General features: G+C 41.5%; 1 protein-coding gene across 5 annotated transcripts in view; it reads right to left on the bottom strand.

The window, feature by feature from the left end:
* OSBPL6 (oxysterol binding protein like 6) overlaps positions 1 to 26,274 on the bottom strand; it is a 182,745-nt gene that overhangs the window by 56,543 nt on the left and 99,928 nt on the right. For all 5 annotated transcript variants that reach the window (XM_030580624.1, XM_030580622.1, XM_030580623.1 and 2 more), the window contains 8 exons: positions 18,131 to 18,226; positions 10,138 to 10,260; positions 5,749 to 5,802; positions 4,104 to 4,217; positions 3,803 to 3,973; positions 3,097 to 3,229; positions 1,524 to 1,627; positions 330 to 422 (listed from right to left, as the gene is read on the bottom strand). In XM_030580624.1, coding sequence (XP_030436484.1) covers positions 330 to 422; positions 1,524 to 1,627; positions 3,097 to 3,229; positions 3,803 to 3,973; positions 4,104 to 4,217; positions 5,749 to 5,802; positions 10,138 to 10,260; positions 18,131 to 18,226 — 888 coding nt within the window. The remainder of the gene's footprint in view (positions 1 to 329; positions 423 to 1,523; positions 1,628 to 3,096; positions 3,230 to 3,802; positions 3,974 to 4,103; positions 4,218 to 5,748; positions 5,803 to 10,137; positions 10,261 to 18,130; positions 18,227 to 26,274) is intronic.

Here is a 26,274-nt window from a genome sequence, read left to right on the forward strand (position 1 = left end):
TTGTTGTGTATTCTATTCTTGTTTTCTGTTTTTATCTCAGTGCCTCCAGATCAATTGTCCTCCATAATAGCTACACACTTAATATGCTGAGCATTATATAAATATTGCCTTCTTTGTATTCTAACTGACACTGGCACTCAATTCCTCCACCTTTCTCTACTTGGCAATGTCTTCATAACAATGAGAGTAAAATCAATATATTTCTCACTATCTTATCTAGGGTTTTAATAACCAACTCAGGCTTGAAATCAAACCATCAGGATTCAATGTACATGTATACATGTTAATCTGCAAGTAAAATGGAAAGGCAAACAATACGAATTCAGTACCTGAAGTTGTATTTTTGCATCTTTGCTGACACTTTTTGTTCTCCATCGTCTTGTGACCCGCTTGTCTTTCTTTGAAATATCTACACAGTTAGCCTACATTACACAAATAGTTAAAAGCAACAAAGCACTATTAAGTTGACACAGATAGGACAGCAGTTAGTAAAGAATCATAATGTTAGACATCAATATATAGGAGAGTAAGGACAGAATGGAAACTCTGGTGCTCACTCTGTTGATCTACCTACGAAGTTAGCCACAGGATAATTAAAACAAGACTACGAAGCACTAGAGACAAACATTATACCAAAACTAACTGTATATTTAACAAAATTACTAAGTATACTTTATCTGTCAGCACAAAACAGTTAGGGCAAAATCCTGCATTCTTATTCATTTTTACTGTCATTACTCAGAGAAAACTCCCAGAGCGAAATCCAGGCCCCAGAAGATTCAATGGCAAAACACCTTTAGAAAACGCCTCCACTGAGTTCAGATGGGCCTGGGTTTCACCCCCACAGAAGTCAACAGGAGTTTTACATGAGCAAAGAGTGAGTAAAAAATTAATGAAGTCTTCACGATTTGGGGCCTGCTGTTGCTCCAACTGAAATCAACGGCAAACTCACTCTGATTGGTGGGAACAGAATCAGTCCTCTCAGCTCTTTGAGACTGTCTACATTATTGAGTCAATCATGTAAGGTGCTGAGCACCCTGAACTCCCACTTGTCTGGAGTGCTCAGGCACTGATAACATTCAACACTATTCAGGAGGTGCTTGACGCCTTCCAGGTTTCGGTCTCCCACCCCCTTAAATTTCACCTCTACTTAAACATACCATATACAGCAGGATAACAGCGCTCAGCATACTTTTTTATTTAGTTACATTTTTCGTTCTATTTTTGGCAAAGGACATAGGACTAATCCCATCTACCTCAAATTAGTAAAAGACCTTATATCAATAAGATGTTTTTTGTGGTGGGTTTTTTTTGGGGGGATGCATGAAAGGGAGGAAGGGGGGTTGACAATGTAGTGCAATCATTACTGAATTATCCTGTTAACCACAGGAGTACTATAATTCCAGAACATAAAGTAGTCTGATTTAAAATGCAACATCCTTTGCCATACGTAGGAAATGTTTCAAACCCAAAGGTATTTAATGACTAGAGCATCTACGAACCAGGTTTTCAAATACATTTACCTGCATGTCTGTGAAGTTTGGTGCCGATTGAGTCCTCTGTAGAATTTCTAAATTTTGAAGAAGCTTACTAAGTTCCACAAGGTTTGATTGGCAGTGTGCAAGATCTAACGCACATAAAAAGCAAAATACATTAAGGACTTTGACAGAGAGACAGTTTTTACTCTGGTATCATAAACTAGCAGAGAGCACAATTGTCTATACTATAGTGCTACAAAGAAATCAAGACTGGAATTTGCTCTGTTATGCAGTCCAGACTCTATAATAAGGATTATGCACCAACTGATAACCTCATCTTTCTGCAAAAGGGACAGAGACAGGCACCAGAGGAAGAGGCAATTAGCCCTCAGACCCACTTGTTGGATCTCTACCCTCTTCTTCTGCCACCAGCATAAAGCCACCATCTTCTGTGCCCTGGCAGTTAGTAGGATCACTAGGCACTTCTGCAACTATTACCCCAACTCTGCAAACACTAGTGCATGTGCATAAAAGGAAGTATATGTGTAAGTGTTTGAGGCTTATGTTTTCTCATATCACTCCAAATTCTACTTTCTTTTAGTATCTTCATTTGGTATCTGACATACATTACTCATAGTCTGAGAACCTGTTTCATCATTTGGAAAATGGTCCCTAGTGCCTATTAATTTTGCCAATCAACTTTATTTGCCAATGATTTCACTCACTGCATACTTAATTCTACCAGATATTAGATTCTCTGCTCAGCTAACTTTGCTAGCCATTTGATTCTGTTTAAATAAATAATTTTGGTGGCAAAAAAAAAAAAGACAGAACAACAAACCATAATAAAACAAAAGTGAATTCCCTGCCTTCTTACCAAATTTTATTATATTTCATATTTTTGGAGATGGAGTGAATGAAACAAGTAAAAAATGGAAGTATGCCATGTATATGTATTTAAAGATGAAGAATCTTAATAAATTTACTCCAGTAATTTTGATCACTGTAATTTTCAGACAAACAATGAGACCAAATTTCAAAGCCTGAGTACATATAAGTTAAGTACCTAAATTCCCATTTAGGCACCTAAGTGGGGGAGGGATAGCTCAGTGGTTTGAGCACGGGCCTGCTAAACCCAGGTTCTGAGCTCAATCCTTAAGGGGGCCATTTAGGGATCTGGGGCAAAAATCTGTCTGGGGATTGGTCCTGCTCTGAGCAGGGGGTTGGACTAGATGACCTCCTGAGGTCCCTTCCAACCCTGATGTTCTATGATTCTACGTAAGTGGGGCAATTTTCAGTAGCGCTGAGCACCTGCTGCTGCGAGGACAATGGAAGCAGAACTGAGACCTAAAATGGGAATGGCATTATTTTACCGAAAATAGTTATTCAGATTTTTTTTTTAACAATCAATAATAAAATTTAAAAAGTGATATCCAGAAATGTGAAGACAAAGAATATACTCCACCACAATGAACAGTTTTAAATGTTACCAGCTTATTATTTTAATTGCACCATTTTATATTAACATAAAGAAGTATCTTAACTTTTTTTTTCACTATTTTTTATAATATATCAACAGTCTCTCTTATAAAGAAAGACATGAAAGAGAATCACTGACCTTCTGCACATCTGTCCATCTCCTCAGAATCCTGCAACCACGCTACTACTTTACTTTGGCCAGTAGTATATGTTGCAGGAAGGCTATTACTACATGGTATGGGGGGTTGCCATGGGAAGCTATTTTGTAGAACCTAAAACAAAACAAGAACATTTAAAATGTTGGTATGATCCATGCTTTGCTGATCGATCTAATCTTCACACTAACTTTTAAATCAGAAATTAAATTTTATATCTGAATTTAAATGATATATTTGAAACAGACTTTAGAGTCCTTAATAAGTATCTTTTCAGAACAGCATACTGGAATACCAAACAGGTCCCCTTGAAAAAAAAAAAAAAAGAACTTGCTGAGCATCAGCTTGAAAAATTGCTTGCTAAGAAGAACATTATGAAACAATAAAGAGCCAAATTAACCCCTGCTGATTCAGGGTAGTATAAATTGTTTTAGGGAAGCTTAGCGCTCTAATGGGGTCTCTGTAGGAAACCCACTAATGAAGGCTGCAGCAGAGACATGCTGAATCAATGAACCTTTCAGCTACATACCCACAGATGCTTGCTGGCCAGTGTTGCCTAGTTTGGTGATTTTTCCATGGCTGATTACTCCAGCTTTACAACCAGAATCCACCAGTGTCCACTAGGGAACCCAGCCCGCTGTAAGTATTACACTAACTTCAAGATGAGTTTCCATAAGGGATGCTGTATACCTTTCCATCTAACACAGCAACATTAGCAGCTGGTGAAGACTCTGTAGTAGAGGCTGATGGGAATATGTGAAAGCTGGCATCCCTCGGTGATCTTACAATCTCATTCTGACGGTACAATCTGTGGTGGCGCAGTTTTGATACCCATGCATCAAATGAATCCTGGAACTTCACCTAAAAGAAGGGCCACTGTCAATTATCCATTCATAAAGATATCCTGCTTCCTTCATCCTTTATAGCTATTATTTAAAGCATTTCCCTTGTGAATGAAAAGAGAAGAAAAACTTGTTGCAACACTACTCACTTTCAGGTGGTAGATATGCTCTTCTGTATCAAGGTCTATTCTACGAGCTTTCTTTTTAATTGACATAACTGATAAGCCAACATCAATGCTGCCATGTACCTTGCCTTTCTGAATCTGAAACCAGAAGACATGTTAAGAGACTGGTAACATCAAATGCTTTACTGTCTCTCACTGAAATAATACTGATGTAGTTGTTTCCTGTTTAGAGAAGATTTTAATGTAAAACAGGAGAAAACAGTACTAATTCGGTGGCACACTAGGTTTGTTTTGAGAAAAAGAGGGCCCCACTTCCCAAGAGGAGTTCACTCCAGAGTCTGTTCCAATAAACAGCCTGGATGACTCACACCACAGCGTAACTAAGTTTAGAATGATTCACTTTGATTTTGTATAGAATAGACACCAAATTAAAGAGTTAAAATTACCTCCAGCTGATCAGTCAAGGCCCTTCATCAAATAAATGACTCTTTAATTAATCTATTCTGTACTTTCATAAAAGTCAGGACAGGCTGAGTTCTGCTCTGGGCTAGAGCTCGACTAATAACCTACTTTCTGTCCATGTGTGCATCTCCCAATGGGAAAACAGATGGTCAGTCAAAATGCACAGTGAATCTGAGGGCAGAATTTTGTCTGAAAAATTTGATTAAGTCACAAGAAATGGAGCGTCCACAGTGTATTATATTTGAAAAAAAGCTATAGAACACAGTCTTGACTAAATGCAGAAAGATTATCAATACATTTGCAGAATCTTAATAAAACATGGCTACAAGAGTAAGTTTCATTATAATGGTCACAGATGTAGCCCTAATTTTTTCACCCATCATACTGTAACTGTACATCAGCTACAACAGTAAACCCAAAAATATGGTAAACATATTAGATACCTCTGCTATGGCAAATATCTGATAGAGGGCCAAATCTTGATAGCCTTAATTACATATTTTTTTCATGCCCATGACTGATTTAAATGGGAACACTTATGTGAATTAGGTGAGCTGGATTTTATCATCAGTAGTTTAATAAATCTAGAGGTACCCTATAGCATAGATATAAATAAGCAATGCAGACAACTATGGATCACATCTTCCTTTCCCATGTAGGGTACTGGAAACTTCTAGTTTGCACTTGCAGAGTTTCCCTGCCACTCTCCCTTTAGGAGAGCGGCTTTTGGCCTGGAAACTCATATATGGTGACGAATTCATTGGAGGTTAGGTTCATCCGAGCGAAAGCCTCTGCAGCGCCTCTTGCAGCCACCACCCTGGCTTCTCCATGAGCCATTCTCCAAAGGTGTTCCTGGCCACCAGCTCAACCTGATCTTTTGGGGTAGGTCACTGAGCAAAGTGGGAAGCTATGCAAATTAATGCTGACCCAGTCAACATCAGTTCACCAGCATGGCCCCAGTGAGTCAGTGAAGAGAGTATGTCATGAAGAGCACTGGTCCCTAAGCCCTGCATCTTCCCCATCCATCTTAAATCCATGGAGAGCACACACAGTGGTCTTCCATGGAAGCAGCACTACCCATTTGGAGCCCATCAGCCATGATCTGCTAGTTTGTGTTTCTTTAAGAATCCATAGTGCGACGAGGTTTAATCACATAGCAGGCCAAGCTTTCAATCAAAATTTAAGAATGGCCTTGAGTTTTACTTACATCAATTGGTGACTTTGAATACTTCAACATTCCATTATCCAGGACAAAAAAGCGCTGCAGTAAAAAAATACAGTTCCTTCTTAGTAAACAAAACAATTTTAACTATGGAAAATCACATCTATGAAAGCAAGTTTGTTATCCCGTTGCACCTTGCAGTTAGAATCTGGAGCCAGAAAGAAGCCTGTAAATGCAGTACTGAATTGACTATTGGCTCTCATTTGTTCTGGCAGCAATTATCTTCTAGGCATAACAGACAGGTCTCTCAAGAATTGCCCTGGGAGTTCTCGGTAGCCCAAGATAGCTTCCTGCTCTCTGACCAGTCCAGAGAGGTCTATAGGGCTGACACTCCAACTTACCATTTTAAAAAAGGTGGTCACTGGTTTCTTCAAGCTCTGCATCGCTTTCTTCCCACCCACATTAGCCATATTCCACACTAATGGCTTTTCTAGCTTCCTCATCCAGGAAAAAGGAAACCCAGAGCTATTCCTAGACCAAAAGATAGAACCACCTAACTCTTGTGGTCCTCTGACCTCCATGCTGAGACTCACTACTCCACCACCGTATGTCTCTCCCCCATGACGGAGGATGGGGAGAGAACAATATTCTCTACTCTGAGGGTTTGTCTTTACTAGCATAAAAGATGTGTTGTTAGAATGGATTAGCTAACACATTCTGAAACTGTAGTATAGACGAGGCCGTGGGTTTTATCTTAACCAGCTTAGCATGTGTTGAAGGCAGTGTGCTTTCTATTCACTAGACTTTTAAAAGATGTTAACTAATGTGTGCTAACATCGCACCTTTGGATCCTAATCTAGTGAAGCCCTAACACATTTTAAAAAGGGCAAGTTGTATTTTTAACATGCACCTTTTAAAAATACACCTTTTATCTTAGTCTAGGCAAGCCCTCTGAGGAAACTGGAGTAGAGGGGAATGACAAACTTCTTGTGTTGTGATCCTGTTAAATCTAACAGCCTGGGCAGGGCCAGTACTTGAATTAGAGACTGCTGCAAGTACCTCATGACAGTGCTGCATGAAGTGATGCTAGTGACTCAGGAGGTGACACCAATGTCTCAACCTGGTATGTGGGGGAACTGTGTTGCTGGAGATATTCATTGGAGGAGATGTACAGTCAAATTATGGCCATTAAAGACCCCTTGGAATTTTTTTGTAAGGGTAGAGATGTCAGTGGCAGGTAATTCTGCCTTTCTACATTTCTCCCATACTTTCCACTCGATAAAAGTATTTTCCTCCCATTTCCTATTCTAAACTGTAACGCAGTTTTGAATATTGCAGAGGAAACAGCCACATCATTTCACTCCAAACCATGCTGCATTTGGGTACTGGGTAAACTAATATACAAATTATACAAAGGATTCTCTTATGTTAACAAAGCATTTTGAGACCCGTCAGGATGAAATATGCTACATACAGCAAATGTAAACTGTTAGTGTATTATTGCTGATGTACCGTGTGCTGCAATTACTGTCTTTAGAATTTTTCACTATCTCTCAGCACACTGTATTTTTTACAGAGACGAAACATCATGTAGGCATTCTGAAAAACAGTTTAATGAATCCAGTCCCTAAATGCAAGTTGAGGATATCTTATTTGTATGTGATTTGTAAAATTGGGATAAAGACCCAGGGCCAGACTGTGATCCACTTATTCACATCCATAAACAGATATTCACATGAGTAGACCCACCTGAGTCAATGTAACCGTTCACCAATACATGCAAGGAGCTGATAATTTGGCCCTTGGAGGGGATACAAGGTTAGACTCCCTTAGATTCGCTTTCTTAGAACCCCACTGAGAACGCTGCCCCATCAGAGATGTCCTCCAGTGGCAGGCTGCATCACGACTGGTGTTTCTACCTCAGTTTCCCCTTTCTTCTGGAGTCCCCAGTATCTCTATGCAAGCTTTCCAAGTATAAATAGCCCTTTGTAAGGTTAATTGATTACAGAAGTACCACAGTCATAATTCAGAATTCCCCAGCATAGCACAAGCAGTACATTCAAGTTTGTAGGTCTCTCTCTCTCTCACACTCACACACAAACATACACACCTGCTCCCCCACCCTCGGCTACCTTCCCACTTTCTGCTTTCACCAGCCTGATGTGGCTCCATATCTCAACTAGGAACTCTCACCTTCTCACCTTTCTTCAGGGGCACCCACCCTGAAGCTCTCAACCCAGTTCTGCTCTTCGTCTGAGCTCCCTCTCTGGGTTCCAAACTCCCAGCGCTCCCTCTCTGAACTCTGGGATCTGGATTTTCTCACCTTTGTGCTATCTCCCATTTATAATACCAGGGGGCAGCCTGGCCTGCCTCATCACACCAAACTAAGTCACAGCTAGATTGAAACAGGAGAGCTGAGCCTGATTCCATTTAAGGAGCCAGTTATCCTGTTACAATCTCTTACTAATATACAACATGGTGTGAAGAAGCATAAGTTAGCGCATACTGAAGTAGGAGGTGCCTTGCTTTACGCTATACATTCTTACATGTCCCATTAGTTGTTTTTCTTGATAAACTCTTCTCTTCTGGTCCCTCAGTGTGTGAGTTATACCAACATAAACTCCCTTACTTTCAGTAGGTCAAATTCAGGATGATGTGTCAGCACTTAAATACTATGTTTATAGGAACTATTGGGGGGAAAAAACCTAAGGTGAACAGGTGTTCAGGATTCAAAGGGACAGATGTGTGGAAGCTACATTTTGGTAACCACAAGTCAGTGCAATATATAGTGGGTGGGGAGGCAGAGAAAAATATTACTTACACCCACCATTTTAGACTCACCTATGAATACAGTCCACACTGCTTAGCAAAAACATGGTTAATGCTCTTCCAGAAAAAGCTGTGAATAAAAGCAGGCCTTTCTGTTTCTTTCAACAACATGTATTTTGTACTGGAAAATTACTCTTGAGTCAAAGAGAGGCAGGTCAGTCCTTACAGCACACAACTTGTTGCTCAAACAAAAAGATGGTAATTGTTTTGACATAAATATAGTGACCTAAATCCAGTAACAGCAATTTTTGCAGCTAATAAAATTAAATATGGGCAGCAATGTCTGCAAACTAATTAAAAGAAAGAATGGCTTTTGGGCAGGTGGCCTTGCTGTGGTGCATTCATAGTTCCATCTCACAGCTGAACACGGTCATCAGCCCAGCAAGCAAAAACACCAGAGGGTGGAGTGGGCAGGCAATCAGTGCAACAAAGGGAAGAAACTAGGAGGAGATTTTTTTTATTATTTGTTTTTTACATCTCAGTAATAAGAGAACAGCCAAATGAAGCATAAGTTACAGTGCAAACAAACTACTCATGGTAAACTCAGAGTAAAAGTTCATTTTAAGTGAAGTAGGATGAAAAACTTGAATTGTTACAATGCACAGTAATGTGCCAACTGCAATGTTAGCAATAGTGAGCCCTCTGCTCAAATCCTATCCCCTCTGTTACAACTGAATAATTAGGATGGCTCCTGTGATGGGAGGCCATGGGGTGGAAGCAGCCATGCCTCAGAGCTGCTTACTCCAGCCTAAGGGCTTGTCTTCACTACAGGGCAAGTCGACCTAAGTTACGCTACTCCAGCTACTTCACTGCACTATGTCGACGGGAGACGCTCTCCTGTCGACTTCCCTTATTCTTCTTGGATTGCTGGAGTACAGGGGTCAACCAGAGAGCGCTCTGCTGTCAATTTAGTGGGATTTCACTAGACCCGCTAAATCAATCCCCGCTGCATCAATTGCAGCACCATCAGTCTCCCCGTAGTGAAGACTAGCCCTAACAGACAGAGTCAACTCCTCAGTCCTAGAACTCCTATGCCACTTTGGGTCTTGGTTCCTCCCTGCCCAGCATGTGCACGCTCCTCATGTGGCCTCCCCAAACCATACCCCACCTGTACAGCAATTCTGTTTCATGTGGGGCCAAACCTACAGAGAAAAGGGTAGGATTTGCCTCATAATCAAGTTCAATGAAAACTATTAAAAGATTTCACTGCAATACAGAAATGCAAATGTCCTTACTCTGACTGTAAAGGTGAGACTAGCCATTCCAGGCAGATATCTATACCAAACTAGTGCCCAAATGCTGCACGGTGTGTGGAATAAGTTTGTCTCTCTTCCCCATGATTGTGCTGCAAATTCAGGGTTAACTTGTGTTAAGCCTTCTTTGGTGCAGGTCAGATGATCACATGATCATTTCTCAGCCAAGAGGTAACCTTGCAAGAGTGATTTTTATCATCAAAGTCTCATGATCTGTAACTGAACGGTAGAGTGTCACATGCCTGTCTCAATCAATTTGGATTATTTAACAATGCATGGGCTTAACAAACCGAAGATTTAAAAACACACACAATTAATTGATATTAACTAGCTCCTCCCAAGAGACATTTACCTTGTGCCAGCCTTTTAAAGGCCATTTTCTTTTCTTCAGCATGAAACCTTCATGTTTGTCTGGTTTCTGGACATTAGTCTGGCCTATTTTCAGCCCCTCTATGATTTCCCAGCTGTCAGGTTCCTGGTGGAAAAGTATAAAAATAATATTTTAAATTTAAAATATATATATGATGCAAAACTGTTCATATTACGTGACCCAGAGTTTCAAGTGCTCAGAACACAAAACTGCTCAGCACCCATTTAGACACCAAAATAAGCAGGCAGATTTTCAGAAGTAGGAGCTACTGGGTTCTGAGCACTTTTGGAAATCTGGCCTTTATTTAGCTAGCTACACTGAAGCTATGCTCTTTTAAAAATCTGGCACTATAAGCTGCCAAGAACTTTGGGTTCCAGATTCATATGTGTGTATGGCAGGACCGTGTGTTAAGAGAAGAAATGGCATTGCATACTTATGAATTGTTGTTAATCAGGTAAAGTCTGGCAAGGGTATGCGTACAGTGGGCACACACCAACACATTTGCAAGCAGAAGGGGAAATACAAGATGACAGCTGGCTGTCCCAACTCTGACCATCTATTAAAACTGTAGACATTGTTCCACACAACCTCCCTAACAGAAAATGTAGAAGGGCTTAGCAGATATGGTGAAGGAGTCAGGGGCACAGTCTTCATGTTAGAATATTTATACTTCCTGACTCACCAGTGGTCTCTAACAACAACCTGGTATTAGTCCTTCTCTTAGAAACCATGGATTGTGTGAAGAGCTGTACAAGGCACTCTCATAGCCAAATTATGGGTACATACTAACACTATGCTTGCAGAGAATAGATCAAACCAGTGATCCATCCAGTCCGCTATCCTTCCTCCAACAATGGCCAATGCCAAAAGTCTCCAGAAGAAGGAACAAGAAACTCCAAAAGTGGGCAAATTATAGAATAACTTGACCACAGAGGACATTCATCCTAACTCCTGTCAGTTAGTGGCCTGAAGCATGAGAATTTACAACCCTTCCAAATTTTATGATTTTTAAAAATCTTCTCCACTGTAACTGTGGATGGACTCTGTTTTTTATAGAAATATTTAATCATTTTTTGAATCGTACTAAGTGCTTGACCTCAGTGGTATCTTGTGGTACAGAGTTCGCCAGGCTAATTGTGCTTTAGGAAAACGTATTTCCTTTTACAGTTTCTGCTATTCAGCTTCATTGCATTATAAGAAATTTAAATAGTAGTGTCCAGTTTACTTTCTCCATATGATTGACTATTCTGTATAACTTCATTACATCCCCTATAATTCATGTGCCCATGTGAGGGCTGTTTAGTCCACTTTCTCCACACTTAGCAGCCATCAGGAATTACAATTTATATGACTCAAGCCAAAATTATGGCTTAATATTTTGAAGGGAAAGACAGCAACAAAAGTATAAGGTGCCTATGCAAAACAGTTTTGCCCTTATTTATACCCCTTTGCTGCCTCTTTGGTCAACAAAAGTCAGCTCTAGTTTAAAAAGCTACTTGTGCCTGCATAATAATGTGCTCACCAATACTATTTCTCATAGCTCCACACCAGTGTTTCTCAACTGGTATGTCGCAACCTCTGGGTGGACACAAAAGGCAATTGGGGGGTTGTGAAACACTGAAAAATGTATTACAACTTAAAGCAAAGCAAACCCCACTCTCATCCTCCTCCTCCCACCCGACCCCTGCACAACCTCAACCTTCAAGATTGAGTATTCAGTCTATCTCTTGAAACACACACACAAAATTATATTAGATAAGCTTATTTTTACCACAGATGCTTATTTTCATAGTAACCATAAGGGGATCACAAAAATTTTTGATTTGAGAAAGGGGTCACTAGAAATATCTGTCTAAACAATAAAGTAATATCTACATCAAATGCTCAAGCAAGTCCACAGACAATTTAGTGTTGTCTCCAGAAGCCATAACTCACATTTTCCCATTGTTCTCTTTTCTTGCCTGTAAGTATCATGGTTTTGAAGAGCACCGGGTTTATTTTGACTTCACCTTATTTTAAGGTAATCATTCCTTTCTCCCTGGTGTAGAAGAGCTTATTACATGTGCAAAAGGTCTTCCCAAATAAGAAATACTACGACTTGAGGGAGGGGGGGGGATTTAAACTAATTAGCCCCACGAGGTAAGTACAGAATCTCTCTATATATCTTTATGTCTACTGATCCCCACCTCACCGATTCTCCTTTACAAGCTTAGCTGCAGGGAAAAGTCTTTGATCTGCAAGGTAGCACTGGCATTAAATACTTTTCAGTAAGAACTCATATATATATTAATTTAAACAAGTGGTCAGAGACTGGCAAATAAAAAGGGTCAGTGCAGTGCAGCTATCTGCTTTGTGCTTCACCAACACCATAATCTGATCCTGAAGCCATCTTGACTCAGTGAGAGTCACGCCAGTGTACGTGTGATTCTCCAGTGATGTATAGTCAGCGTAAGGATTCTTCCATCACTCCCGCTTTCTGCTGCCAGAAGAGCAAGATAAAGGGGCATGGGCTGATCAAAAGGTGATATGGAGAAAATGGGAAATGACTGCCCAGGAAAGAGTACCGTGGAAAGGGATCTGAGGGTCATCTTGGACCACATGCTAAATATGAGTCAACAGTGTAACATTGTTGCCAAAAAAAAAAAAAAAAAGGAAAAAAAAAGTGACCACCATGGGATGTATTAGCACGAGTGTTGTAAGCAAGACACGAGAAGTAATTCTTCCTCTCTACTCCGCACTGATTAGGCCTCAGCTGGAGCATTGTGTCCAGTTCTGGGCGCCACATTTCAGGAAAGATGTGGACAAATTGAAGAAAGTTCAGAGAAGAGCAACAAAAATGATTAAAGGTCTAGAAAACATGATCTGTGAAGGAAGATTGAAAAAATTGGGTTTGTTTAGTCTGGAAAAGAGAAGACTGAGAGGAGATATGATAACAGTTTTCAAATACATAGAAGGTTGTTACAAGGAGGAGGGAGAAAAAATGTTCTTGTTAACCTCTGAGGATAGGACAAGAAGCAGTGGTCTTAAATTGCGGCAAGGGTGGTTTAGGTTGGACATTAGGAAAAACTTCCTGTCAGGATGCTTAAGCACAGCAATAAATTGCCTAGGGAGGTTGTGGAATCTCCATCCTTGGAGATTTTTAAGAACAGGTTAGACAAACACCTGTCAGGGATGGTCTAGATAATACTTAGTCCTGTCATGAGTGCAGGGGCCTGGACTAGATGACCTCTCAAAGTGCCTTCAGGTCCTATGATTCTATAATATGGCTGGGACACTTTATCTAACATTGATTCCCAGCTGCATTTTTGGCCCCTGAGAATGTCACCATAAGTTATATAATGGACCAGCCCTGCACAGAGCAGCAGCAGGATATGAACAGGTGAGCTTTATGCAAATAGCTGCATATGATAAAAAAAAAATTTTTTTTAAAACCTAGGAAATTCCATTTTAAAAATAAAAAAAATTAAGATTGGAAAGTGAAGCATTCCAAAGTCAGGAAATAGCAAAGATAAGACTGCCTGTGCAACTTTAACTCTTTTCCTGTGTGCAGATGACCTTTAATAACATTGTCATATCACTACTCTCCACTACACCCCTGCCTTTTCAGTGCAGTTAAAAAAATAGCTGTTTTGTATGGAATTAATATGTATTGTTTGTTAAGAGGAGAATTTGTGCCAGGTACTTCACATAATAACATAACAGACGATATGGTCCCAGCCATAAGAACCTTATAATCACTGAACTTTGTGCAGGCAGATCTCTGCATCTGCCTGGACCCTGTGGACTTCCAGGAAGCTCAAGATTCAGGCCTAAATGGATGAAACCCAAGATGCACTGGGAGACCCCACCTCTCAGTGTATTGCACAAATACAGACAGATATCATCTTTCTTTCCAAATGCAAATGGATGGACATCATACCAAATGGACTAACGGTCAAAAATCCACTGTTATCTACATACTACACAGACCACAGTGAGAGATTATGCCATACTCTATCAAAGAAACTGAGAAACCACCTGATCAGCATCCTATACAGCAAACAGGAAAACATCAAAAAAGAGCTCTCCAACCTGGAGACTCTCATTAATAACCAAACTTCCATACACAGGGACTTCACTAAAATAAGACAGGAGATCTACATTACTCACTTCACCTCTCTACAAAGGAAAAAGGACTGTAAGCTGTCTAAACTCCTACCTGCCTCATGGGGCCACAACCGTAGTACCCCCAACCCACCCAGAAATATTGTCAATCTATCCAACTACACATTCAGCCCAGAATAAAAGTCTGTCCTATCTCAGGGACTCTCTTTCTGCCTTGCCACCCCCACCAACATGATACAGTTCTGCGGCAATCTGGAAGCCTACTTTCGCCGTCTCCAACTCAAAGAATACTTTCAGGACAACACTGAACAGTGCACTGATACACAGGTACCCTCCCACCAACAGCACAAGAAGAAGAACTCCACATGGACTCCTCCTGAGGGTCAAAATGACAGTCTGGACCTCTACACTGAATGCTTCTGCCGACGTGCACAAGCAGAAATTGTGGAAAAACAACATCGCTTGCCTCACAACCTAAGTCGTGCAGAACGCAATGCCATCCACAGCCTCAGAAACCACCCAGACATTATCATCAAAGAAGCTGATAAACAAGTTGCTGTTGTCATCATGAACAGGTCTGACTACCAAAAGGAGGCTGCCAGACAACTCTCCAACACCAAATTCTACAGGCCGCTTCCCTCAGATCCCATTGAGGAATACAATAAGAAACTGCAACATCTACTCAGGACACTCCCTACACTAACACCGGCACAAATCAACATACCCTTAGCCCTGGCCAGGGTTATTCTATCTACTACCCAAGATCCACAAACCCAGAAATCCTGGACGCCCCATCATCTCGGGCATTGGCACTCTCACTGAAGGACTGTCTGGATATGTGGACTCTCTACTCAGACCCTATGCCACCAGCATTCCCAGCTATCTCCGTGACACCACTGATTTCCTGAGGAAACTACAATGCATCGGTGACCTTCCAGAAAACACCATCCTAGCCACCATGGATGTAGAGGCTCTCTACACGAACATCCCACACACAGATGGAATACAAGCTGTCAGGAGCAGTATCCCTGATGATGCCACAGCACAACTGGCTGCTGAGCTCTGTGCCTTTATCCTCACACACAACTATTTTAAATTTGATGACAATATACATCTCCAGATCAGTGGCACCGCTATGAGCACCTGCATGGCCCCACAATATGCCAATATTTTTATGGCCGACCTGGAACAACGCTTCCTCAGCTCTCATCCACTCACGCCCCTTCTCTACCTATGCTACATTGATGACATCTTTATCATCTGGACCCATGGGAAGGAGTCTCTGGAAAAATTCCACCACGATTTCAATAGCTTCCACCCCACCATCAACCTCAGCCTGGACCAATCTACACGGGAGGTCCACTTCCTAGACACCACGGTGCAAATAAGTGATGGTCACATTACCACCACCCTATACCGAAAACCTACCGACCGCTATGCCTACCTTCATGCCTCCAGCTTCCATCCCGGGCACATCACACGATCCATTGTCTACAGCCAAGCACTGAGGTACAACTGCATCTGCTCTAACCCCTCAGACAAAGACCAACACCTACAAAATCTCCACCAAGCATTCTCAAAACTACAATACCCGCACAAGGAAATAAGGAAACAGATCAACAGAGCCAGACGTGTACCCAGAAGCCTCCTACTGCAAGACAAACCCAAGTGTAGCAGGGTGGACCCCTGCTCCGGCCCTGAAAGGATTAAAACAGCCCTGGAGAAGGGCTGGGGATGGAGAAAGCAGCCTTTTAGGCTGGGCTGATTGGGGAAGTGGCTGCAGCTGGGGGCCACACCCCAAACTGAGCGACAGGGCCTAATAAGGCCAGAGAAACCAGGAGCCCAGACAGTATCTCTCTGCGTTCAGAGAGAGAAGGGCCTGGCTGCTGGAAGCTGAGATAAGGTACCTAGAGTAAAGCAGGGCTGGGGAAAGGCAGAGGAGCTGGGGAGCTCCTGCCTGGAAAGCCCCAGGCTACGGCCTAGAATTAGGCCAGGAGGTACTGGGGTTGTAGGGTGCAACCCATGGGTAGGCCAAGGCAGCAGGTCCAAACCCCTTTGCTGATGATGAGTGGCTGATACTGCAGTCTGCCCCAGAGCAGGGGCTAGACAATGACTGGCAGTAGCCTACACTGAAGCAAAGTGGGGATAGAGGATGGGGGGTCCCCAGGGAGGGGAAACCCCTAAGGAAAAGGGGTTGCTGCCATGGGGCAGAACCCCACGTAAAAAGGGCACCGGGGTCCAGGGAGGGACACGGGGCCCGTAGCAGGAAACAAGGTGGATCACTGGCCTGAAGAGGGCGCTCCACTGGAGCCAGAGATAATTCCTGAGGACGACCAGTAGGAGGCGCTGCGGGGGTGAGTCCACCCGTTTACACCAAGAAAGAAACCAACAGGACTCCACTGGCCATCACATACAGTCCCCAGCTAAAACCTCTCCAACGCATCATCAAGGATCTACAACCCATCCTGGTCAATGATCCCACACTTTCACAGGCCTTGGGTGGCAGGTCAGTCCTCGCCCACACGCAACCTGCCAACCTGAAACATATTCTCACCAGTAACTGCACACTGCACCATAGTAACTCTAGCTCAGGAACCAATCCATGCAACAAAACCTCAATGCCAACTCTGCCCACATATCTACACCAGCGACACCATCAAAGGACCTCACCAGATCAGCCACACCATCACCGGTTCATTCACCTGCATGTCCACCAATGTAATATACACCATCATATGCCAGCAATGCCCCTCTGCTATGTACATCAGCCAAACTGGACAGTCACTACGGAAAAGGATAAACGGACACAAATCAGATATTAGGAATGGCAATATACAAAAACCTGTAGGAGAACACTTCAACCTCCCTGGCCACACTATAGCAGACCTTAAGGTGGCCATCCTACAGCAAAAAAAACTTCAGGACCAGACTTCAAAGAGAAACTGCTGAGCTTCAGTTCATCTGCAAATTTGACACCATCAGCTCAGGATTAAACAAAGACTGTGAATGACTTGCCAATTACAAAACCAGTTTCTCCTCCCTTGGTTTTCACACCTCAGCTGCTAGAATAGGGCCTCATCCTCCCTGATTGAACTACCTCATTATGTCTAGCTTGCCTGCATATATATACCTGCCCCTGGAAATTTCCACTACATGCATCTGACGAAGCGGGTATTCACCCACGAAAGCTCATGCTCCAAAACGTCTGTTAGTCTATAAGGTGCAACAGGATTCTTTGCCACCTCTCAGTTTTTCCCTTTTACCCACATACACATTCTCAGTACCCCTGTGCTTTGCCAACTACCCATCCAGACCAGAAGTTCTGGATATGGCTCTTTCCAGAACCCAACAATACTGCTCCAAAGTCAACCAGAGAGGTCTGTGGCAAATCAACCCAAACAAGGTTCTCCCTTCCCTGGGACTGAATGTGCTGTCTCCACAGCTATCTTAGTCCCTGCTGCCCTGAAAAACGTGGATTCAGAATGAGTCTCTTATCCCCTGTATGTTATGGCATTAATCTACCACCAGACTACAAGCTTCCTTATACTTAAAGCAACTCTTCGCCATTGAAAGAGATCTAGGCATCCTGTGTTTTCATTAATAACATGCCTCTTCTAGGTGCTTCAGGACATTATACTGATTCAAATCTTTCCTTTTTCTAGTGTAAACCCTATTAAAAACTTTCTTCTCTGACAGCTAAAAGTATGCTTTACTCTAGTCTCATTTGGGGAACCAGAAGCTGTAGGACTTGAACTGCATCATACTTGACAGCCCACCCACAAAAGCTGCCACAACAAAGTTACTAGTTAAAGCATTTCTTTAAAAAACATGCAAAGCAGGCACATAGAGATCATCCCATTCCCACACTGACCTTAGACAGAGAGACAGACTCAGTTTCAAGCAACTGCTTGCTTACAGATGGGTCTGCACTTCCAAAAGAAATATTTCGCTCTAATACATGAGCACTCTAAAATAAGAATAAAGAAAACACATTGATCGGACACAGAACATGTCTGTTGAAAAAACACATTACATTATGAACGGGGGATTACATAGTTTACAGTAAACATATGGCACAGTGCCCTGACTGGCTAAAATAAGTGCCAAATGCTTGCATGCATAACAGCAAAACATGATTTTTCTGTCTTTTTGAGTAATCCATTTCTGTATTACAATTCCTGTGCATGTTTTTTTCTTTCGGTGTAACTATGCAGTTTTCTCTGAAATGCTCTCAAGAAGGAATTAAATATTACTGATTTCTAAACGAGATGCAGTTTTACCCAGCAATGACTAGAAAATGGTTAAGTGCCAGGAGAGGAAAGATGATGTCTCAGCTGGCTCTCATTTATAGAGACTTCAAAGTGGAATACATGTTCTTGACATGTATTGCATTTTCCAACCAATGGATGAGAAAATTGAGCTGGAAACTTTTACTAATATGTTTAGCACTTCAGTAACACTCCACACCTTTAAGGCTCTGTATACATATGAACTATCTGGTCCTCAGAACAACCCCGTGGGGTAAGTGTTATCACCCCTACAAAACAAAACAAATGTCACAAATATCACATTTTGCCCAAAGTTTTTGAAAAGCAAAACGTTAAGCAATTCTGTCAAACTTTTTTCTATTTTCCAGCAAAGATTAAAGCCTATATTTGCAGGTAAAAAGCACTTTTTTTCCTCGCAGGCTGGGAGAGAAAAGCCAATTTTTGCCTGCAGCAAATGTGTTTAGACTTGTGATTTGTTCCAGGGTGGGATTTTACCATTTCTGTCAATATAAGCTGGTAGGAGTAATACCAGAACATGACAGTACTGACTCTTTTGAATAAAATGTTCTATTCTTCTTTCTACCATGTATAAGTAGTCACCTCTCATTTAGATGTGAAAAAACTACTACTACAAGGGAATGCTGCAAGAGGGGAAACCATCTAGGAAAGATTGCCTCCAAACTAAAACAAGAGTTACATTTTGTTCTGTTAAATATGTTTACACCCATTGAAGGTTCAGATTCCATGGACATAAATGAGGGCAAAAGCTGTCAGGGAACAGACAAATACATACAGCAAGATCAAACATAAACATAACTAGAAGCTTTAGTACAATGAAATTTTTATTCACAAAACCTTGTGTTCACAATGATCACAACCAAAAAAAAGTACATACAGATGTTCATATAAACCCTTCCTCCAAAACATCTCTGAATATGTAATGTATTAAATAAATGACTTTTTAAAGAAGTTATATCCAAAAATAGGAGAAAGAGTATGTATTGGGGTCGGACCATCTTTGGTTATAAAGGGGGTAGGAGTCTCTGTAGTTTCTTTGGAAACCTTAAAGAGAAGAGATCATATTTTCAGGTATATCCTGTTTATTTTAGTCTTCAGTCCTATTGTGAACACCATAAGAAAAGTCTCCCAGTTCCTCTTCCAGCTGAACAATACCGGTACCTTTAGCAACTCCGTTTGCACTCACATTTATTGACAGGCCAGCCTGACATCTTTTAGATCCCTGCCCTCTTCCCTCACCAACAGATGTGGGAGCAGCCTTGCCTTTTATGGTAGGGCTGCAGACTCTATCCACAATTGCAACACAGCAGAAGAGAGAAGTATGTGGCGAAATCTCTGTATCTGCTTTCCCCCAACACATGTGAAACTAAGATTGGATTCACTGAAAAACTAGCATAACTTTGAACTGTGGAAACACCAGTGAAAACTAGTATAAGGAAAATTACATTGTAAATAGGGTGACCAGATGTCCCAGTTTTATAGGGACAGTCCTGATATTCAGGACTTTTTCTTATATATATGCCTATTACCCTCCACCCCCTGTCCCAATTTTTCACATTTGCTATCTGGTCACCCTAATTGTAAAGGTACTTTTTAATGACTTAAAAACTTCTCTGTCTCCAGCCCACTAATTTATTCATTTACTTAAATAACAGATCATTAGAAACTTGGAAATTAAATCCAATCCGTCTCCATCATTTTTACATTTCTCTCACATGCACGCAGTGACTTGTTATTGTACGAGAGCTGGGTCACAGTATGAATTTTTATTTATTTTGGGGGGCACTGAAGCCTTATGTTTTATAGAAATAAACAAAAGAATTATATGGTTTGTACAAATCATTACAAAAAAAACATTCTGAGTCTTACTAAACTTGATAAAATCCACTTTAAAACTATTAAAAGAAACAAGAAATTTACTTGAATTAAAGGATGGTCATTTGACTCTTTTCTGGTTTGTTCATATCCATTACACATGAGAAGGGTGACTTGGCTCTTCTTGTTCTTCAGCAGTTGGTGTGGCAAAGGAGAAAGTTTTCAGAACTCTAATGATTAAATTACTTTTCCTTAAACAGAGACCACTTCGTTCTGGAGATGCCATATTTATCTATAGCACAATAGTTCCGTCCAACTCCCATTAAAGTAAGAGGAAGGACTCCTCACTTCTGTGGGAATTTGATCAGGCCCAAAGACAATACAGTATGCTCAAAAGAACACCAGTTTAGAACTGCCATAATACAGCATTGCTGTCATATACAGCCTGGCATTCAGTTTATAGAGAAATAGATTCAGATTTGGTATATTTCTGATCAGTGGTTATGAAGTTTAGCTTGAACTATCCACTATGCTATACCAAATTCTTGCATATTGTGTTACTACAAGCACAACACTGTTCTTTATATATAATTTAAGAAATGTTTCTTGTATGCCAAATTCCTATCTAGAAATGTATTCATCCTCCAGCATCACAGTATGCCTGCACCTCACAAAAAATACTGAATGTTTTCTTATAATACCCCTTTGACATTAAGGACTACTCTTCCCAATTTCCAAATGGGAAACTGAGTCCCCAAAAGATTAAGTGACTTGCCCATGGCCACGCAGGGAGTCTGTGGCAGTTAAACATAAGTCAGATTTCCTAAGTCCCAGTCTAAGTCTTAAGCACAAGATCATCTTTCCCCCTCTTTACTACCTGGGTTCGCAAATTTTTTCACTGTGTGTCATATCTTGATAGAGAGATTGTCTCATGGACCTCCACTCTTGTCTTTTACGATCGTATAGGCCATCCTTCCATCTACTCAGAATAGCACAGACAACCTCCATTCCCACTTGCAATCACAAAACATCCCCATGGCAATTAAACACATAAAAAAATAATAGTTAAATGTATTTTCATCTGCCCTTAATGTCATTTAGCAGCTAGAAATGAGGAAGAGATGCAGCATCATGTGACCAGCCACCTCTCTGGGGACCACCAGCAAGAATTCTGCAGACAGGAAACTTCTGCTTTACGACATATAGTCCAATCCAGTGCTCAAACTGAACTACCAATCTGGGACAAACATTTGTGCACTGTACTAGTAATGCTGGTTCAATGAAAAATCCCACATCATGTGTTGAGTAACCTCATGCTCACAGGAGCTTAGCGCCTTAGAGCAGTGGTCCCCAACCTTTTCGTCTGGCAGACACCAGACGAAGGACCACTGCGGCGGTGGATCACCCACCAAAATGCTGCCGAACTTCGGCATTTCGGCGGCGACGCCTCTCGATGATGCCACTTGTCGACGGCAAGCAGCGTCATCGAGAGGCATCCCGGCTGAAATGCCGCTGAAATTCGGCAGCATTTCAGCGGGTGCTCTCCTGGGGGCCAGCACGCGGGCACCGCATTGGGGACCACTACCTTAGAGTTACAAACTCCAGTAAAGAACCCTAATGAAAAATCTGAAATTGTTGAGATTCCGTACACTTATACATGACATCAGATTTAAAACAATAAACCATAAAACATGGGTCTAATCATTTAAGGAGGTAGCAACTGCCTTTCTTGACTATAATAACCAAGATGATTTTCCTACTTTCTTAACTGCCAGTTTTGTTTGGCAGGAAAGAATCTTTCCATTCTGAGATGGAATGTTGCCCAACCACAGATGTTCAGAAGGGCTCATTTGGAACAGCAAATGTAGTAGGATGTTGCATAACTGCAATTTCATTTTTGTACAATATTTAGAATGGAGAAACCCAGCACAACTCTGGCTGCCAGATTTCCAGCAACACTTTCCATGATGTGTTTTTAATTCAAATGATTCTTTTGCAGCCCTCATCTTTATAGATCCACTTGGGTTGAGTGGCACCTGTATCAGCCAGTAGCACTCTAATGAAGACTAATTTATTTGACTATTTGTTTGGAAACAAGAAAATTGACAGTTTTCAAACAAAATTACCTTCTTTAGATTATTTCAGAAACTGTCCTGTACTTTTCTGTACAGCTCTTCTTTATGGTTATTTTCTGTCATGACTATTATACCCTGACACAAAACTACCACCTCTACTTTCCAATGTGTTGCTGGGATAAAGTCCATGGGGCCATTATTTAGTATGGAATGCTTTTCATTAAGGGAAAACATGTTCGTGTGTTATTCTTCCTCAAAATTACAGCTAGAAATTATGTAGATTGTCTGACGTTCTGAAAGATAGATATATTTGACAATAGATCTTTTTTTTACTTTTATTTATTTGCTATCACTCTTGCCCTAAATGTTGTTGTTAAATTTGGGGTTTAAATATTAAAAATACAAACAGTTAGAGGAATAGACAGCAACAATAAACTAAAAAGTAAGGTGAAGAATGAGGAAGGAAGAGGCCAAACAAGACAAAGGATCAACACAGTTATCGGAATTTGAACCAACAGCATTCATACAACCTAAAAAAAAAAGTAATCTGTGTTTGTAGAAGCATCAGTTTGCTTGGGGCCCTCATCCCCACCTTATCCTGAGGCTGTGAGAAGAAGACTTAATCTCTCCATCGTTCAGTTTTGGACTTCCTCTCACAACACAGAGCTTCTCTCAGTTAACTTGAAGTCCTAGGGTGAAATCCTGGCCCTGCAGAAGTCACACGCAAGATGAGGGCCAAGATTTTACCCCTGGAGTTTTATTGATCTCTTTCTGCAATGCCCATTCCAACCCCTTCACCGTAACTGCAATCCCTCCCTCCACTTTATCCCGGGAATAATTTTCAAATGAAGCTGGGAAAGACTGAGACTATCACAACTTACCTCATCTGTGATCACAAAGGGGGCTCAAAATACTCTGTTCCATTGCACACACAACCTCCAGCTAAATGTGACCCAACCCACTCCTTCCCCATGACTGTACCTCCCCTCCCTCAAAATTCCAAAGTGCAGCTACGGGAAGGTGAGCCCATGACAAGCACAGTCCCTAGGAGGATGGGGGCTAGTGAAGAGTCTATCCTTATATTTAGGGCCCTACCAAATGAAAAATGCATCACTGACCATGAAATCTGCTCTCCCCCCCGCATGAGATCTAGTCTTGTGTGCTTTTACCCTATATTATACAGATTTCATGGGGGAGAGCAGCATTTCTCAAATTGCGGATCCTGACTCAAAAGGGAGTTGCAGAGGGGTCACAAGATTGTTGTAGGTGGGGTCACAGTATTGCCACCCTTACTTCTGTGCTGACTTCAGAGCTGGGCAGCTGGAGAGTGGCAGCTGTTGGCCGGTCACCCAGCTCCCAAGGCAGCGCCACCACCAGCAGCAGCGCAGAAGTATGGGTGGCAATACCATATCCTGCCATCTTTACTTCTGCGCTGCTGCTGGCGGCAGCTCTGCCTTCAGACCTAGGCTCCTGGCCAGCAGCTGCTGCTGCTCTCCAGCTGCTCAGCTCTGAAGACAGAGCTGCCAGCAGCAGCAGTGCAGAAGTAAGGGTAGCAGTATCACAACCCCCCCTACAATAACCTTGCACCCCCCCCAACTCCTTTTGGAGTCAGAACTCCTACAATTACACCACCATGAAATTTCAGATTTAAAGAGCTGAAATAATGAAATTTACTATTTTTAAAAATCCTATGACCATGAAATTGACCAAAATGGACCGTGAATTTGGTAGGGCCCTACTTATGTTGTTTCTTCACTACCTTTATGCAGCGAAAAGCTGTTTATCTGCTCTGGAGAATACGGCTGGAAAAATGTATTTTACATGGTCCCTTTAATCTAGTAAAACTTTGTTTCTGTGTTGGTGTACAATGATCTGAGAATCTCCTCTCCATCAAAGTGAATGCCCGCATGTTCTTATGCTGACCTGCTTAAAATCAGAGGGATGAGGGAAATCTCCAACACAATAAAAGTATCATAACTGGAGATGGCTTAATTAATCTTATTCACGGAAGGCACAGATTTGATTTTCAAAGTGATGTTTTGTGGGTAGGGAGGCAGGAAATGCAGAGGAGAACAAGTCTAGCATTGTGTTTTCTTCCCAGTTTTGCTGCTTAATTATTTTACACAATTAATTCTTTTAATTAAATTTACTTAATTTGGGGTGGGAGAGAAAGAGCTCTGCAAAGCAACCACCACTCACACTGCCCTAGAGGCTCAGGGATTCTCCGTTTAGTTCAGAAACATACACAAAATTCAGCTGCTGGATAATTAATGGAGCGGAGTCAGTAGCTGTCTGTTCATAGCACTGCTGTCTTCAGTGGCAATAGTTTGAATAAAATAGAACCTGTAATCCTTGGGAGCTGCACACAGGAAGTGGGGAAGATATTGTCTGAAATGAAAGATATGAAATAGGAAGGTATTTTCTCCCTTATCTCCAGAAGCCTGTTTTACTAGCTTTGATGCATTGTCCAGCTATGCTGGAAGAAAGGCAGGAGATTCTGGATGTGGTTTAAATAGGCTGCAACTTTCTTCTTAAATGTCTGGGAGAAACCGGCCAATAAAGGTGTACAGTGCAAGTAATTCCCATAATCATTTCAATAATATCCATGCAGTTCTGTCAGCCCTGTCCCTTATCCATCCTGGTCCCCAGCCAACCTACTGCTGGGACCTCACCATCTCCCCCTTTTAATGAGGATTGAGAGGAGGCTATGGGGGGAAGGGGCCTGTTTCCATTCCTTTAAAGAATCTCTCTTTTAAATCCTTTATCAATCCATTTTATCTGACCACTGTATCCCTTCCTTATGGAGTACCTGCACAGGGCATCCTCCCCACATTTACATTAATAAATTGTGACACCATTGCCTAACTCCCGTTTCATGTTCATCTCAACTAAGCCTCCACCCAAATCCATTGTGGGGAAGGTGGAAAAAAACCCACTTCACCTTGGCCATTCTCTCTTTTTTGCTATGATTAACCTATTGTCCCATTCATATCCTCATTCACCTCTATTCTCTATCTCCATACCCATTGCATACAATCTGGGTCGTCACTCACCACACAAAGGAATAACAACCCCAAAAATCTTTATGGCTAACACATGCAAAGTTCTTTAAAACTTTTTTTTTCTGTTAGCCCATGCTGGTCTTGTATAGCAACGTGCTGAGCAGCAACTGCCACCCTAAACATTTTCTCCTTGTCACCCTTTTACTACAAGATAAATGTGTCTCCAGCCAGATTTCTGTAGCACAACAGTAATATCCAGGTATGTGTTTCTCCATCTGTTCTTCAGGAGATGTTCTATAATACTTCTTATATTATAGAAATGTCAAACATGTGTTAGTTCAAGTATCAACTATCTGCCCTTTATGGAACTCTGGTTTTGTATTATATGTGCCACTTTACTAGTGATGTGACTAGGCTCAAGGGAGAAGGAGTACTTGGCTTTTAAAAGTACTTTTCTCAGATGGACTTTTAATAGGAGTAAGAGCCTGCACCTCTGGATAACAGGTTAGAGAGAAATATCAGCAGAACTAGATAAAGCAAAAGCTGTAGCAAAGAACTAGCCTTAGCAAAAGGAACATTCCCTTAGTGTTAATAATAGTTTGTTTGGGATGATTTCCACGTAAGAGAGAGTCTGATCCTCTGATGACAATTTTCTTTTTCTCTGGTCCAGATTTGACATGTTTAACTCAAAACAAAGCAAACAAACAAGCTAGCAAACACTGAATGAGAATTCAAATGATGGCATATGACAGGAAGTTTTATGATGATTACAGGCTCATTACAATAAAAAGGATGGATGGTGCTTTTCTTGATAGTCTTGAGCTGGTCATTCACTCC

This window comes from Gopherus evgoodei, chromosome 11 (genome assembly GCF_007399415.2).
Source record: "Gopherus evgoodei ecotype Sinaloan lineage chromosome 11, rGopEvg1_v1.p, whole genome shotgun sequence".
NCBI classification, from domain to species: domain Eukaryota; kingdom Metazoa; phylum Chordata; order Testudines; family Testudinidae; genus Gopherus; species Gopherus evgoodei.